The sequence below is a fragment of the Chrysoperla carnea genome, chromosome X (assembly GCF_905475395.1).
Source record: "Chrysoperla carnea chromosome X, inChrCarn1.1, whole genome shotgun sequence".
NCBI classification, from domain to species: Eukaryota; Metazoa; Arthropoda; class Insecta; order Neuroptera; family Chrysopidae; genus Chrysoperla; species Chrysoperla carnea.
In genome coordinates this window covers 37,316,804-37,333,351 of record NC_058342.1, presented here as the reverse complement: position 1 = coordinate 37,333,351, position 16,548 = coordinate 37,316,804, and the positions used below count along the sequence as shown (strand labels likewise).

The 16,548-nt window shown below is 32.7% G+C and overlaps 1 protein-coding gene across 5 annotated transcripts in view; it reads right to left on the bottom strand.

Moving 5' to 3' along the window:
• Window positions 1–2,418: 2,418 nt before the first annotated feature.
• Window positions 2,419–16,548, bottom strand: part of LOC123302274 (latrophilin Cirl-like) — a 28,442-nt gene continuing 14,312 nt past the window's right edge. For 2 of the 5 annotated variants that reach the window (XM_044885135.1, XM_044885136.1), the window contains exons 7-16: window positions 15,972–16,356; window positions 15,680–15,905; window positions 15,436–15,601; window positions 15,152–15,366; window positions 14,798–14,901; window positions 13,221–13,265; window positions 12,039–12,207; window positions 11,606–11,965; window positions 7,890–8,426; window positions 2,419–6,865 (exon numbers count right to left, since the gene is read on the bottom strand). In XM_044885135.1, coding sequence (XP_044741070.1) covers window positions 6,050–6,865; window positions 7,890–8,426; window positions 11,606–11,965; window positions 12,039–12,207; window positions 13,221–13,265; window positions 14,798–14,901; window positions 15,152–15,366; window positions 15,436–15,601; window positions 15,680–15,905; window positions 15,972–16,356 — 3,023 coding nt within the window. In that variant the 3' untranslated portion in view covers window positions 2,419–6,049. The remainder of the gene's footprint in view (window positions 6,866–7,889; window positions 8,427–11,605; window positions 11,966–12,038; window positions 12,208–13,220; window positions 13,266–14,797; window positions 14,902–15,151; window positions 15,367–15,435; window positions 15,602–15,679; window positions 15,906–15,971; window positions 16,357–16,548) is intronic. The other 3 variants (XM_044885138.1, XM_044885139.1, XM_044885137.1) reach the window with 3 other exon arrangements.

Sequence of the window (16,548 nt, the reverse complement as noted above, 5' to 3'; positions counted from 1 at the left end):
CGAAATTCAAATAAAATTTCTCGCACATCATTTCGATGGATTTTTAAGCGTAAATTTTTTAAATTCCACACCCCCCATTCAATTTCATTCATCGTTCAAAATAGATTTTATACAGAAATTAAAGGTCTAAAAATTTGTTCTTTTTATTCTAATATTTACAAAATGGAAAAAGAAACAACAAAGTCACAAACATAAAAATGTTTTAAATATACATTCAATTACAATTACAACGAAATCAAAAATAGTACAATCGAGATCAATTCATTTAAGCCTTTCAAATAGTCGACATCGTTGTTGTTCGTTTTTAAGACGTCTCAATTTTGGTTGTTCTTGTGTGTTGTGTTGTTATATATTTGAAAACATTTTTATGGATCGGGTCTCACAGACCTCTCACCAAATTATCTTAATACAATACAAGTTATGAACAAAAATTTACTTTTTCATACAAGGCAAATCTATCTATTCTTTCTTTTGGGTTTTGTTCGTAAAAATTGAATATTTTGATTATTTTTCTATCGGAAAACGATTGAAACGATTTTACCAATCATTCTTTGGATATTTCCATCAAAATTGATTAAGATGGCCATTTATTGGATGAAAAGAAATAAAAGATCTCCTAACGTCAGCAATTAATGCTCTATGTCAGGGATAGCGAACCAAAACTACGAAACATAATATTTTGGGCACGCCACCGGTCACAAAGTTCACTATGAAGGATTAGTAAAGGCGGCAAAGCGGTGTGTGTTCTGGAAAAATGACACGTTGGTATATAAAGGTTGACTACCCTTGCTCTTCTCTTTTGGTAAACATCCCGTTATGAAATCATCTTCAGCCAAAGATATCTCTTTTAGTATAAGAAAATGTAACTGTAAGATTCTATCAAGGTTTGAAGCAACGCAGGTATTTGGCATACTATGATCAAGATAAAAGTTGGGACTTCTCGATAAAGATACAGTTAATTTTTGGGAGATCGGTTATTCGAGTTATGGAGAAACAATCGAGGACGACTGGGTAGGGTCATCATTATATGTTTTGTCATTCCATCATAGCCAGTAAGAAAGAAATTTCTCTGTAAAATTTTAAACAATGACACGTTCAGAAAAACAATCAAAATTATTCGAAGAAAAATAAATACAACGAAATTTAATTTGGAAATTTTTTGTTTGTGAATCAAGAATAATCTACAAGCGATATTGTTTTGTTTTATTTTTACACAAATGGCACAATACTTTTGTGTGGAATTTTATTGATTTTTGTTTTGTTCTGATCAATGTTCTTACAAATCATTCGAGACAAAATCATTCGAACTTTTATTCGAAGTGTCCGTCAAAAAAAAAAAGCACAATTGATTTTGGTCGAAAATTAACTCCGATAAATAGAATCTGTCTTGTAGTACACAAGTACGTTCCTCACTTCATCTAAGATTGGTCTTTTTTTAAGATATCCTCTTTGAATGGAACTTCCAAGTTGAGTCAGAGACTTAAAAATTTAAAAGTTGAATTTGAGTATTTTTACTTTAGATTGCCTGAAGAAGTGTTTATTCAGCAAGAAACGTAGCCTGAAATATAAATTATGATTTGATCCTCAATCCTCTTATTGCCAACATAAAAAATTTTATGTTTTGAATTTTTCCATTAAAATCAATTGTTTTTTTTTTTTTTAGTTTCGGTCCACTCACTTAAAAAACGTAATAATTTCCATTGACTCGATTTATAAAAATTATAATAAAAAATCATTACTACAAAAATGGCAGTACAATTCTATGATTTGTTTTCCCGAAAATAGAATTTTCGAAAATTAATATAAAAAATGATTATTGCTTTTTTTTTCTAAGAATTAAAAAGTCTTCTAATAAAAAATCATTATGAATCAAAATATAAAAACTAGGGGATAGGAAAGAGGGAGAGATCCGATGAATTCAATTATTTTATAAATTTTATTTGCCCTATAATTTTCTTTTAATTGACTCCATTTTGATATGCATTTTTCCACAATTATTCTCACACGACTACCAGACTTATTTTTTGTAAATAAATTCATTGAACTTTAAAATTCTAGGATCTCTGTTCTCTCTCATTTTAACACAGAATAGTTCTGAAAACAATTCGAGTGCTCTAGTATTGACTGCAGAACTTTCGCTTTAATAAACCCAGAAAAAAAAGAAGACAATCTTCTTTACCAAATTTGGATTTGAGGCCTTATTTACGATATAATTAACCAACTATTATATTTTTTATCCTATATATCGTTTTTCTCAGAAACTATTCGCTTAGTCGTTAAATGAACTGGATTTTTGAATTTTTTGGGTCAAAATTGCCCTATAAACTGAGTTTTATGGAATTCCAAAACAAAAATTTTTTCGATTTTTTCTAAGAGGTACCCCTTAAGAAAATTTCATAAAATCAGAACAATCAGTACAAAAATCAAGTTTTTTTTGACAAGTGGACGTATAGTTTTATAAGATAGATTGAAGTAATTTTGCTTTTAGATCACTCCTTCACACTAAGTAGTGTTTTTTTGGATGAATGTATTTTTTATTAACAGTAGGCTAATTATCTCGTAAATTAGGTCACATTTCCAAATTTGACAAAGAAAATTTTCTTTTTGAATTTCTCAGCTTATCCAGGAAGTGAAAGTTCTGCAATCAATTATAGAACACTCTGTATACTTGGATATATCCAGATCCATGGTGTAACTCTGGAAAACTTAAAAATGATTTTCTTAAAATAGAAATTGAACGGACCGTGCTTGGCCATTTGAGACAAACATTTATCAAATTCCGAAGAAATCTCGAAGGAGTAAGCGAATCAATTCCCATTAAATAAAGCTTGTTTGATCTCAGTTATGATAAAAAAAAAAATTGAATCTTTAACCAATTTAGATTCATAGTTTTTATATTTTGATTCATATAAACTTATTCTCATTACAAATGAAAAATTTAAAGCCTTTGTTTTGAGTTTTTTTTGGGAACTTTCATGTTACATATCGGATTCAAAAAATAACAACAACAAAATAAAATGAAAGCTGCCGATCTCAGCTGCTGATCCACTTATACACGAAATATAAATATTTAACTGTAATTGTTTAATTATTACATAGCTTTGTAAACAATATTTTTTTTCCTTTTTTTTTATGCTAAAAGTTTTTCTACTACTTACTAGAAAGTATTTTTTTAAATAATATTTTGTTTTGCGTCGCGACGATCATACGTCGTCCCTCGTTTTGTTTTTTAAACACAAAATCGGTTATAACGATATCGATGAATCAAGAATTGATAAGTTTTCAACTGATTGATGAACTGATCGACTATAACAACATCGGACATAACTACTTCTCCGAAAAAAAATGAAAGCTCGATCGTCGAAGGACAAGCCAGAAGATTGTCTTTTAATTAATGGACTTTTCTTATTTGCTCGGAGAAGAATAATCTATTATGTTTTATGTTCTTCGAATATTTCCCGCGATTCCGAATCCTTCCTTTCAATATCGTTATAACCGCGTTTTGATGGTCTGTATGTGTGTCCATATTTTTGAAAACAAATTGCGTTTTAAAATTCAGTCAGTCATTAAGAGCGCTTCAAAGTCTCCCAAAATTAAAAATTCAAGTCACACTTTTTTTTTTCTTATCTATAAAAAATTTTCTTTTATGTGCAAAATATATACATGATGGGAATTTTTTAAGGCTCATTTGTATTATAGTACGCGCTTAACAATCATTTAAGTGCTGTAGCTTTAAGGTGACCTTCATAACCAGAACAGTGTTTGCCCCCAATCTTTGGGTGCCCATGCCCTAAAATCGTTGTTCTTGTTGAGCATTAAAAAAAATATTTAAATAATATATAAAAAAAAAAATAAATAAGTTCTGATATACAAAATTAAAACAAGTAAATACAAAAATAGTTGTTTTACTTAGAATTAAAACGATTAAAAATAACCCACTTACATTATATACAACAATTACATGCATATATCGACGCATGCGTACATTGATTGGACTGCACTTAAAACAAAGTACAAAATAAAAATACAATTGTTAAAATTATAACTTGAGACGCCACGTATTTAAATACAAAAGTCAAATACGACATGTACTAGACTAGACTACAACAACTTATTTTGATCATTATTTTTTATTTTTTAGTTAATAATTCTTGTCCTTTTTTTTCAAAAGTAAACTAAATGCTGGTTCTTTTAAGATTGCTCTTCTAAAATGATTTTTTAATGATTGCCATGTACGTTCTTTAAGAATTTGTTCTTGTTCCATTCGTTGCCATATTTTGTTATCCATTACTTGATTTTCATATTTATTTATAAAAATATATTTTAAAATTTCTCTCTGCTCCCACATTGTACATGACCTATAAAATTAATTAATCAATCAAATTAATCAATATCTGTTTGTGACAGACATTGATTAATTTGATTGATAATTATCTTTATCTTCATCATCAACAGTCTAGTCTAGTCTAGTACATGTCGGCAAAACTGTTTCAATATTTATTGAAACTTGAGACGCCACGTATTTAAATAACAATAAAATTTTTAAATTCAGTTACAAGGTGTTTGAAAAAAATGTACTACAAATATTTTTAACTGAATAATTTCTCCAAACACCTTGTATATCATAATAGAAATTTCGATGACTATTTAAATAACTAAGCCTGAACTCAAAAGTTAAAAATTATTTTATTAAATCTGTTCTTTTTAGTGTCACAAAATTCGTGACTCACGTACGTGGTTTCAACAATTATTTAACCTAAGAAACGATTGTCAAAAATTCTACGATTAAAAATAAATAAATAATCATCATTTGTTTAAATAATTAAAAATTGTTTGATATTTCTTGGGTTCAAGTTTCTATTTCAATGTTTAAACTCGTTAGAAATAGTCCGGGAGATAGCGTTGCAAATACAAAAATCATAGTATGTCGGATGATGATACAACGCTACCTCCTGGACTAAAATAGATGTAAAATTTTTATTTGGAACGTTTTCGCGCATAAAATCGTTAGCTAAAAAGAACAAGATTAATAATTTGAACTAGATAAATAAGTCAATATATCAATATCTGACAATTTTGACGCGCAGTTTTAATGAGACATTTCAGAAAGACTACAAATTTCATAGGATCTAGCCAGCACCATGTCATCAATCGCAAACATATTCCACCTACCCAATATGCGGGAGAGGGACTCTAGTAGAGAGTCTAAGATGTAGCGCCAAAGACGTTTTATTTTGAAATATCTGTCAATTAAAAACGGTTATACATTTATGGCACTAAATTAGAGCAGAGCATAAACCTCTGTTTTTGAGAACGTGGAATAAGCTTACGATTGAGGACACTACGATGCTGATTAAAATCACCAATGAAATTTTCAAGCTTTCTTAACTGACTCACTAAAACTAGACTTGGCAGCAGGTCTAGACCTGTAACGATGGTTGTCAGATTAATTGTCAGATTGAGATTATGTAAAACTTAGTGTGATGGACCCACTTGGGTGTTTGACTGCTTGGTTCATTGGGTTCGCAGTTAAATGATTGTAAACGCACGTTATAAACAAATGAAGCCCCACTTATTTTTACAGTATAAGATATCCAAAAAATATTAGACTACAATCACAAGTTACTCAAAATTTGCTCAAATTTTTTTTGTTCTTAAGTGTTTTTTTTTTTAAATTTTTTTTAAATATTTTGTTCGTTTTATTATAAAATTTAATTACGAAAAAATGTAATAAACGTTTGTTTTTTTTTTATTGCATCGATTTTAAAAACAAATTTTTGGATAAATTTAGTGTTGTGTGGGACACAGAGCAGGGGTGAGGTCATAATAAATACACTACATTTTAATATCGCCACTAAAACACTCGTATCGTATTGTTGATGTGCCCCAAATCCCATGGTACGGTAGGTACTGTACTGCCCCCAATCACTTATACTTGTACTTGTACTTGTATCCAAGTTCCCGCACTTGTGTATCCAAAATCCGCATATAATTAAAAATAGTTGAGTTTTGCTATCACAATGACTTTTGAAATATAAATAAAGTAATATTAACACTCCGTATACGGCGGTAAAACAACAGTTCTGGCCGAATATGAGGAGTCCTGTTGATGGTGATACAATTCTGGTGGTTCCAAATGACACACTACGGTTTCACCATCGAGCACGGCAGCTAGAGAGCGTGCATTAGCATTGCCTAGTCGATGCTCCATACACGATTGAACGTTACGTTCAACCGCCGGACTGTATGGAATCAGAGGTCTGTGATCGCCATACGATCTGGATGATTGTCGACTCATATCACTTTGTCTTCGACCATCTTCGTCACTCATGTCCGATACTTGGATCTCGTTACGATCGATTTCCTCGTAGACCGGATCATCGAACATGTTTTGTCCGACAAGTCGTTGTGGATTATCATGGATTTCCGTGTAAGTGTGATTCCATGGACTTACAGTACGAAATATTGGATTTCCATGTGATTTCTTGTTACGCTGTTGATAACTTCCAGCAGACGATGAGAGTGTGTTGTTGCCAGATGTGTATCGTGGCAACTGTTGAATTTGATGGGTTAAATCAGCTAATTGCTGTTGTTGCTGATGATGGTAGAAATCCAAATCTGATTGTTTGCTGCATGAACTCGTGCTCGTTGGTGAATATTGGAACTGATGATCAGATGCGTCCATCATTTGATTGTTTGACGATAAAAATGGCTTACGATAGTTTAATTCTTTATGGCTGCGCTGTTGGATCTGCATCTGCATGTTACCCAGACTTGTTGCTGTCGTTCCATATGACCGTGGTGAATTCTCTTGCTCAGAACCACCATGCCCAGAATCTCGACTATACGACTTAGAAGAAATGTTCTAGAACCAATCAAATTTCAAAAATATATCATTCACAACTCACACAACTAACTAACTATAACACGTTCAATTCGTGTTCAACAACAAAAATTTCATTTTCCTTCCAATTCAAACAAATTACGAAGAAACTAAAGTAGGCTCAAGATGAAATCCTTTACTCCACGAAAAATGTTACTAGACTAATTTGATACTGAAACTCGTTCAGTCAAAAAACAAGTTGAAACCGTGAAAAGTTCTCCCATTTTGGGTCAATCGAAGGCTTAATATCTCGTTCTAGTTTAAGGAGTTTCAATTTGTTTTCGAAATTAATTATTGTAACACAAATTTAACGTTTCTAAATTGATCTAGAAATAAAAATTTTGTACAAGGAAGTTTGAATATGATGAAGGATACCTTGGATCGCTATCCATTCATTCCCAACCTTCGATTCGATTAGTACGAAATGGCTAATGACTTAATAGAAGAGTGTTTAACGAAAATTTTCTATAAGTTTTAATGGAGTCGCATGCCTTTTCAAGAGTTCTCTGAGAAAAGCTTCATAATTAGAGTTAAGTTGTGTCAGTGACACGAAAACTACATGTTGAAGTTAGTAACAACGGTGTGGAAAAAATTTGAGGAGTAAAATCTAGAGATCGAATAACCTTATTACGTTTTTGAATCGCCACTTATCGTGTGCTCTTTTCACTTTTTAGTAATGCGTGTGTATAACTTGTTAACTTATGTGCTATGGACAAAGCATCTGTTGTTTTTAACTGACAATAACTTGACGGACACAGCACACAGTGTAATTATATTATTATAAAAAAGGCAGCTAATTCCTCCATATCGTTAAACACTCTGTTTATGAATAAAAATAACGTTAGTATACGATAGATAAAAGAGATGAAATCAAGGTACCCTTTGAGTTAGTTAAGATAAACCAAAAATATTACAAATACATGCACCGAAGTAAAAAAAAAAATAAATAAAAGCTAGAACTAGGACTACACTAGGATTGAGTTGCTTTGAAAGAAGATCCCCTCACCTTCCATTGTAATGATTTGTTAAGTGGACCCCACGTTGTAGCAGACTTTGGAAATATTGAGGATGATGTCAATAGGTTAGGATTGTCGTCATCAGTCGGAGGTGAACAATTGATATGTTTGTTAGCATGATTCTTAATGTATGGTAATGTGGAAGTCGTCAAGTTATTTATACATTGGTCATCGTTTAGATGCGCTAGATGACCACCATGACCATGGTGTTGTCCATGGTGTTGGTGTTGGCCATGGTCTTGTGGGTGTTGCACCAGCCCAGTTGATTGTGCGTGTGATGGTAACATTATCATCTGATTTGTACCATAATCCTGTTGTATTAAGGATTTATCATTTGAGGCATTATTTGTAATAATATCTTTATTTGTTAAACGTTTAATGGAGGTTGCGGAATAACGATAATTATTCAAATTTGATTCGTTTTCAATATTATTTTGCATTACATTTCCCCCAACCCCTGTCCCACCTCCAATTGTATTACAACTTCGTGAACTCCAACCTCTTTGTAAACTGTATTGATGTGATTGCTAGAAATTTTAATTTTTATTCGTCTTTATTTATTTTCTTATTTTTTACAAAATCAATGAAGAAAAACTAAAGAAAACGTTCATTTGATGCCGAATCATTTCCGAATCGATCTATAATGTAGTTTTGGACACGCCACCGATCACAAAATTCACTATGTATTAATAATTATTATGTTAATCATAATAAAACAAAAGAGGGGTACCGTAAATGGGTCCCTAGCACCTGGACCAAGAGTCCTCTATGCCCTCCTTGAGAACGACCTGTCACCTGGGTAGAAGGCACTATTAAAATGGGATGAATCTAAAAGATTTTGTTAAGGCAAGACGCCACGCAGAAACTCCAGTTTGTTCGTCAGGCTTAGGTGAAAGGGGCGTTTGAAACGACCCTTCTCGCGCCAAAGAGTCTGCAGCTTCATTCCCTTTAACGCCATATTGACCTGGAACCCAGATCAGCCTAACTGTGTTGTTCAATGCCAGGTGATTCAGCTCCTCGAAGCATTCATAGACTATCCTTGATTGGAATCTTGACGTTTTAAAAGAACGGCCTGACTATGACATAATTGTAGATCCCTTCAATGTCCTTATAACCATTATAGATCGAAACGTATTACGATAATATCAGTTAGTTGGATGATTAAAGCGAACGAAACCTAGTTATCAAGTAAATGTAACCTAAATGAATCAGAAATAACTCCAAACCCATTTATTAACGTGAGATTGTAAAAGAAAATCGTACATCCAGGATCCAGATCCCAATCTGAAGTGAAAACGAAAGGAAGTTTTGAAAGAAGTTATTTCCTATCAATTTTGGCACACACTTGGAGCAAGGGGAAATCTTTAGAACTTGTTTTGAAGAGGGGGGGGGGCAGATTTGAAACATTGATTTTGTAAAATTGAAAAATAAAAGTTAGTTGTTGGATTGATGATAATTATAAATATACATAAAAAAATAAGATAATTGAGGAAATAGAAAAATTGATGGGTACATTATGATATGAAGGGGGGGGGGTAATTAGGGGGTAGTTGAAAATATTTCAGACACCACCACAGATGAACTATTTATAGTTGGTAGTAGGCATTGCATCACAATGGCAAGCGTTATTTGTTAGTTTTAAATAAAATAAAGTAAGCTAAAAAAAAAAAATAAAGCACAAATTTTTTGGTTTGGTTACACGACTCAATGTCATCGCTCTCTCTCTCTCTTATGTCACCTAGAATTTATTTTGCAAATTGGTTCTATTATCAAATGCATGCATATTTTTCTTCCAAACTTTCCACTAGCCCAAACTTTTCTATGTAATTCTGTAATTCCAGTGGAAGATTTTGTTTTGAGATTTTTTTTAAGAAAAGGATTCTGCACGCTAAGGCTAATTTTTAAGAAAACCTCGATCAAAATCGCGAGAAACCTTTGGAAAAAGGCAGTTTTTCCACTGTCCAAATTCAAAGATTGTGTCTGAATATAAATATTTTTCGAAATTTTGAAGAAGCATCTAGAATTTAAAAATCGGCCAAATGCATGCCTAATCCTGCTAAGTCTCATTTTGAAAGCAGTTGAAATGAATAGAAAACCAATTGATATAGAAAAAAAAGGCAATTTTATTGGAACAAATCAAACTTACGGGATTTTGATCGTTAATATAAAAGCGTAATCAAAATGGGATGATAGTTGAAAGCTAAGCCTTTGTACAAAGTCCAAAGTTATGAGTTTTGTCTGTCTGTCTGGTTGTCTGTTTGTCGCATCGCATCGCATCGCATTGATTGTAAGCGTAGTTAAATAGTTTTGAAGAGTATCCCAAAAGTTTGAATTCATATCTATTATAAAAATGATCTGAATGATGATGAAAATCTGAATTTTCCAGATGCTACATGGGACACAAATTTGGACGGAGAGTTTAAGTTCAACACATAAAATCAAGCGATCATAAATCAAAGTTTTTTTTCTTTAAATTCAGATTTTCTAGAAAATTGAGATCATTTATTTAGGAAAAATACTTGTATGAAAAAGTTTTCATTTAGCACCAGAGCTGGATTTTCACAACAGTATTCTGTAGACTGCAGTCTATAGCTGTACACATAGCCCACCATTTTATGCATGTTACCACCACTCAAATTTGGATTTCGTATGCATTTACAGGTCCCACCTAACAAGAAGTGTATTTCGACGTATTTTGACCCGCTGAATCCCAATTTTCAACTTGCTCATTGCTCAAAGTGACAGGAAATTTGTTAGGAAACAAATAATTGTTTATACGGCTTCTTGATACGACCAATAGAACCGGAGATATGGTTAAAATTGTTAACAAAAAATGATATTGCGCTGGGTTTGATATGTAGCTGGGCTATTAGTTTATAAGTCGAATGCGAGACCTTAGCGAAAGAAAATCCCACATAATAATATGATAAAATTTCAAATTTATTCTAGTTTAAGAATTTTTTTTATTTTTTCCAATATCTTCATTAAAACTTGAGTTATTACAACGGGACGCGTCGTCACGTAAACGTCAGAAAAAGTTAGTCGAGACGAAGACATAATTTTATCTATGGAAGTTAATTTTGACTGACAATCAAGACTAAAAATAACCTTTTGTCAAAATTGAGAAAAGTAAATCAAGATGGAGATCGAATTGTGTGATATTTTTGTTTGGTTAAAATAATGGTGGGCCTTATTGTAACAGATACAACCATAGACGTAGATTAGACATAGACTGCAGTGTGACTGTGTGAGTATTGAATATGGATGTGATGTGATGTGTTATGTTGGTATGACTGATTGTGAGTAGAGTGATTTGAGTGTGTTTTTTGTTGAGTTTAAGTAGTTGGTATTGGTTTTGAGTAGTTGGTATTGGTATTGGTTTAGTACCTTGTTGAGTAATGACATTATGAGAGTTGATCCTGGCATTGGCATTGGCATTGGTATTTGCAGTGGCATGATGATTGCCTGTCACTTGGCCGTGTGAAGCAATGCTCACATGTCCATGGTGGTTCTGTAACATGTTCATAGGATGTTGTTTTGTGACAACATTAACAACATTGTTTAACTGTGACTGTGACTGTGACACAGGTGACGTGCATGTGACTACTGAGTTATGAATATGTGATGCAGTTGATGAGTTCGTATTATGAATATTATTTGTAACGACAAGTATAGTAGTGGCAGCACTGTTGCTATTTGTACCCACATTTACAGCTGTTGAATTATTTGATCCATCCAATCCAATAGCACCACCACCACTCTGTTGTCTGTCTCCACCTGCACCTGTTGCAGGTCCACCTGGTGAGTGTGTTGCAGGACTACCATTTGATGTTGTATACAAAGTACCACAACCACCACTGCGTGATGATCCACCATCTTTACATAGTGATCCGCCACTGTTTGTATTCTGTACATGTGTACTATCAATCACACCACGACCACCACTTGTAATCACACCACGTCCGCTACTATCTATCGATGATGTACCACCGCCTCCACTGCTACCACCTGCCATTTTTGGGAACCATGAATGGCGTCGTATCAATTTACGATACTCTTTTCGTACCTGTAATATTAATTATCATTAGCTATCGTTCGTAGTTGGTAAGAAAGGCTCCACAAGACTCCTATATACATACCTTTTCATTTTGAATACAATGGAACATAAAAATGAATAAACCTTGCAACGAATTTAATATTGAGAAAATGTATGCCATGACAACCGTCTCTTCATTTAAATAGAGCAGTCCAAACGTCCACGTGAGTCCCAATAAAAATACTAAAATTACAGCGCCTCTCAGCCACACTCTGTGAATTATTAACACATTCATTTGTTTTTAATTGTTCAAATCAATATTGTATGTATCTTCTGATCCATGTTCATGTAATGTTTAGCAGTCGCAGCCCAATACATGTGTGCAAATATACTTACAGATAATTGTTACTTATCCCAGTTTTACAACTCTTTTGTCTTGACGACCGAACTTTCGGTTTTTTCTCGGACAAGAATCATTATATTGAAAGGAATATCAAATTAGCGTCTATACTTAAGTTATTTTGAGGATGCCAATCTTGGGAACTCAAGCCGAATAAAGCCAAAAAAACGTTTTTTGTATTTTTTTTTTTCAAGGTTGGTCTCGGTAAAATAACTCTAGTATAGTAACATTTCTCTCCTAGAGGAAAAGGAGAGAGGTTTCTCGCCTTGCACATCCCTTTTTTTTAAATTAAAAAAAAGAGCTACAAATTAAATTGCACAAATGTATTGGTCGACGTGACATATAAAATCGTAATAGAAAACCTTACTATTAATTTAAATATTTAACTTGTTTCTAAAACAAACTCTTTAACCCGTCAGCACTCGCGTAATGAGCATTTTGCTCACGCTCGCTTTTATATAAAATTATGTAGAGGGTATGATTTATAAAGTTAAAGAATATTAAAGGCACGAAATATTTTTAACGCATGTGCAGAACGTGTGAGCAAATCTCTCCTCACGCGATTAAAGGTTACCGAATGGTTGAGTTGAGGCGAGTGTTGTGACGAGTTAATATGTTACGTAAGGTTTCCTCTTTAAGTAAAGTAAAAATTGTGTGAAATGTGTGGTTATGGTTAGTTGTGTGTAAGTAATTAAATGAAAATCAAACTAAGTTTGATCTATAAATTAAATAATCTAGAAAACAAAATAAGAAGTATTCGAAGTTCTCGAAACAAGCGTTCAGATTATTTGCATATCTCACACATATTTTAAATAAAATTAATAAAATAAAAACTACTAAAAATAAATGAAAGACAGTGAAAAATAAAAAACAGAAAAATCTTACAGATGAGATTGTAATTTGTATCGAAGGACATTTTCTTCTTTGCCGCTATTGTTTATTATTTTATTTTGATTAAGTGAAGTGAAGTGAAGTGAAGAATAAGTGAAGTGAAGTGAAGTGAAGTGTGTTTGTTATTTAAAAGGATTGATTTTGAAGAGAAAGGAAGACACAGGTGATAGTTATCAAGTATCAAGAAGCCACAAGTGAGAGAGACAGCAATCAGAAGTCAAACCCATACCCATACCGATACCATGTTAGAGAGAGAATGCCCATGCAAAAGAAAGAAACACACATGTTTTTTATTAGATTCAGTTCAATAAAAATAAGTGTTTTTACTTTTTAATCATGCAATTTTTTCATTTTTTAAACTCTTTGTACCAAAACTTTGAAAACACTCTTAACCAATTCACCCTCTGCTAAACTTTGTATTTTTATCGATCCTTTAAGGATTACGGAACCGTTTGTTTTTTCACGTAATGTAAGTAAAGAGAGATAGCCAAACATACATGTCACACACACATGACTGATACTCCTATATAATGCCTACTATACATCGTTCGGACGAAATTTGCGCCCTAACGGGTTAACAGTGATGTTTTCAAAAAAATGTTTTAAACAAAAGTTGTTTATTTTTTTATAAGGAACATTTCTTACATTTAAACTTTTGTTCTATCTTTAACGGTTTACAAGATGGATCCTATGGACCCAAGACCGAATTGACCTAGATTGGAGGTCGTTACAGTTTTACGTATCCATTTAAACTTAGAACATATTTTACGTACAATTTTATGTATGTTTAAGTTCAAATAGATTGTCATTAAGTGTTTTCAAATTTTTGGAGCAAGGTTCGAACTAAAAAAAAAAATCTACAAAGTTCCATATCTAAATCCTAAAATTGTTGTATTTAGCAAAATTAGCAATTAATTTGTGTAGTAAATATTGGTGTAAAGTGTTTATTTCAAGTTTTCTATTTAGCGATGTGCCCTTTTGAATCAAACAAAATGGACCATCACTAAAAACTCATGTATAGTGACTCAATTATTATTCTAACGAGAATTCGAAATTATTTATTTGTTTAAACTTCTACGCGAACCTGAACTTATTCGTTGAATTAGTCTTAAACGTGAAAGAACACAGAGTGGACCATTTTATCTAGGACCTAAATTGACTACTAAAGGAACCTGGAGAACGAGGTCCACTCTCATTTCAGAACTTGATGTTTCCCATCAATCTCAGAAACTTTTATTTCAGTTATTTTTTGATTGGTTAACAACAAAACGAGCTTTTAGCCAAATTATATTTTAATGGTCCACCCTGTAGAAACAGAACTAATTCCCTTGAAGTTGAAACCAGATGGAAAATATAATTGAAAATGTTTTCACAAATTATCGTTAGAATAATGGATTGTCGTTTGTGTAAAAATTTTGAAAGTGATTTATCAAACTGTTGGCCAATTACATGATCAAAAAATAAAAAACCGACAACACAATTAATTATAAAACATGCAAAAAGAAAATTTAAGATTATTTAAAAAAAAAATTGTTCTACAATTGTGTGGAAAAATAATCGGAAAAACATACCTTGCACTGGCTAATCGGGAATGTTCTTTACTTTTCATGGAAATTGATGCGTTTGCATGACGACACATTATAAATATAGCCATACTCAAAAATATTATATTCGTCTGAAACAGGAATATAGAATTATGTTCGATTTTTTGAGGGGGTACACAGTTGGAGTACTTATACCAAAATATTATTGTTGTTACTCTTGATTTACCGTGTCATTCAATTTACGTTTACTGTTTTTTTCTAGGTACTATTGCATCTAAATAGTCTTTTGAATCAATTTTTGGTATAAAAATCCCTTCAATTTGGTATAAATACTTCGCTGTGGGGTGCTGGTGTAGCTGGAGACAAAAGGAATCAACTTACCAATATCACAAGTACTACAGGTGTAACAAATGTAAAAATAAATAAACTTTCAGCTCGTAACCAACAATAACTAGGTGTTCCATACGATAATGGATCAATTCCAGCGGCTGTTGAAACAATTAAAAGTGGTAAACCATACGCAAACAAGTAATACCAATGAGCACGACTTTTCTCTGCCTCAAAAACTTCAACCAGCATAACATACAATTGAAAACCTACAACCAATAAAAATGATTTTGTAAATTATGAATCGTGTTTCTAAGTTTAATGAATTCGTTACTGACCTTCCAAAAACATCCATGCAAACGCACATAGAAAAAATAATTGAAGTAATCCAGCAACGATGCTACAAAAGACCGCATGTTCGGTTTGACCAATACCCACAACAAACAACACTTCAGCGATTAACAGACAAAAACATAAGTTTTTATGTATTGTAGTTCGATCCGACTGCAAAATCAAACAAAAATCCAAAATTATTAAAAAGGTTTCCAACATCTAACTTACATCCTTATTACAAAAACTCACCTTCAAACCTTTAAAGGAATGAAATGTAATGATGGCTAGTATTAAACAAATGATTGAGATGATGCAGCCAACGTAAGTGATGATCTGTAATGCCATCTGGTGGCCAGCTGATAAATGTGTCATGTGGATATCCATAAGTATGGCAAAATTAGTTAAATGATCACATTGGCATATTGTATGCGTTGCGTTTGTGCTTTCAACACGACAACCTTCTTCAGACCATGCACTAGAATTGAAAATTTACATCAAATTAGAAAATTGTTTGTTATAAAATTGTTTCGAGAAAACTTACCTCATTGTATAATCCCAGAACACACACGATGGATTGCTAACATTTTCGGTTTTAATGTGTCGTAATGATAAACGTATCGGTTCAGACAATTGAATATGTCGACCTTTACCCAAACTCGCCGAAATTACTTTGCTGTTTAATACGCGAGAGATATTTTGACGGGATGTTTGATCATACGATTCTGCATTCCATTCGAGAATTTCTTCGAGACGATCAAATGCTACAAACACTAAACGCACAAGACCACCTTCGCTGTTTTCCCGCAATGCGCTCTTTGGTATTTGTACCCAATCGTCGCTCACTGACCATAGTTCATTTGGGGAATTTGGACGTGGAAATCGTTCGTTACCAATATTATGCGTTTCCAAAACTCGTACTGACAACACTAAAAATATCAAAATGGTTTAGACAAGTGATTGGATACCCGAGCTACGAAAAGGAATTTTTATTAGGTTTGGAGCATTTCTGGTTGGGAGAAACTTATCAGGAAGGACACAAGAAAGGGATGTTACTTGAAACTTGTGGAGAAATGGAAGAGAGTTGGCTAAAATTCGCTGATTGGAGAGGAAGAAAGCTT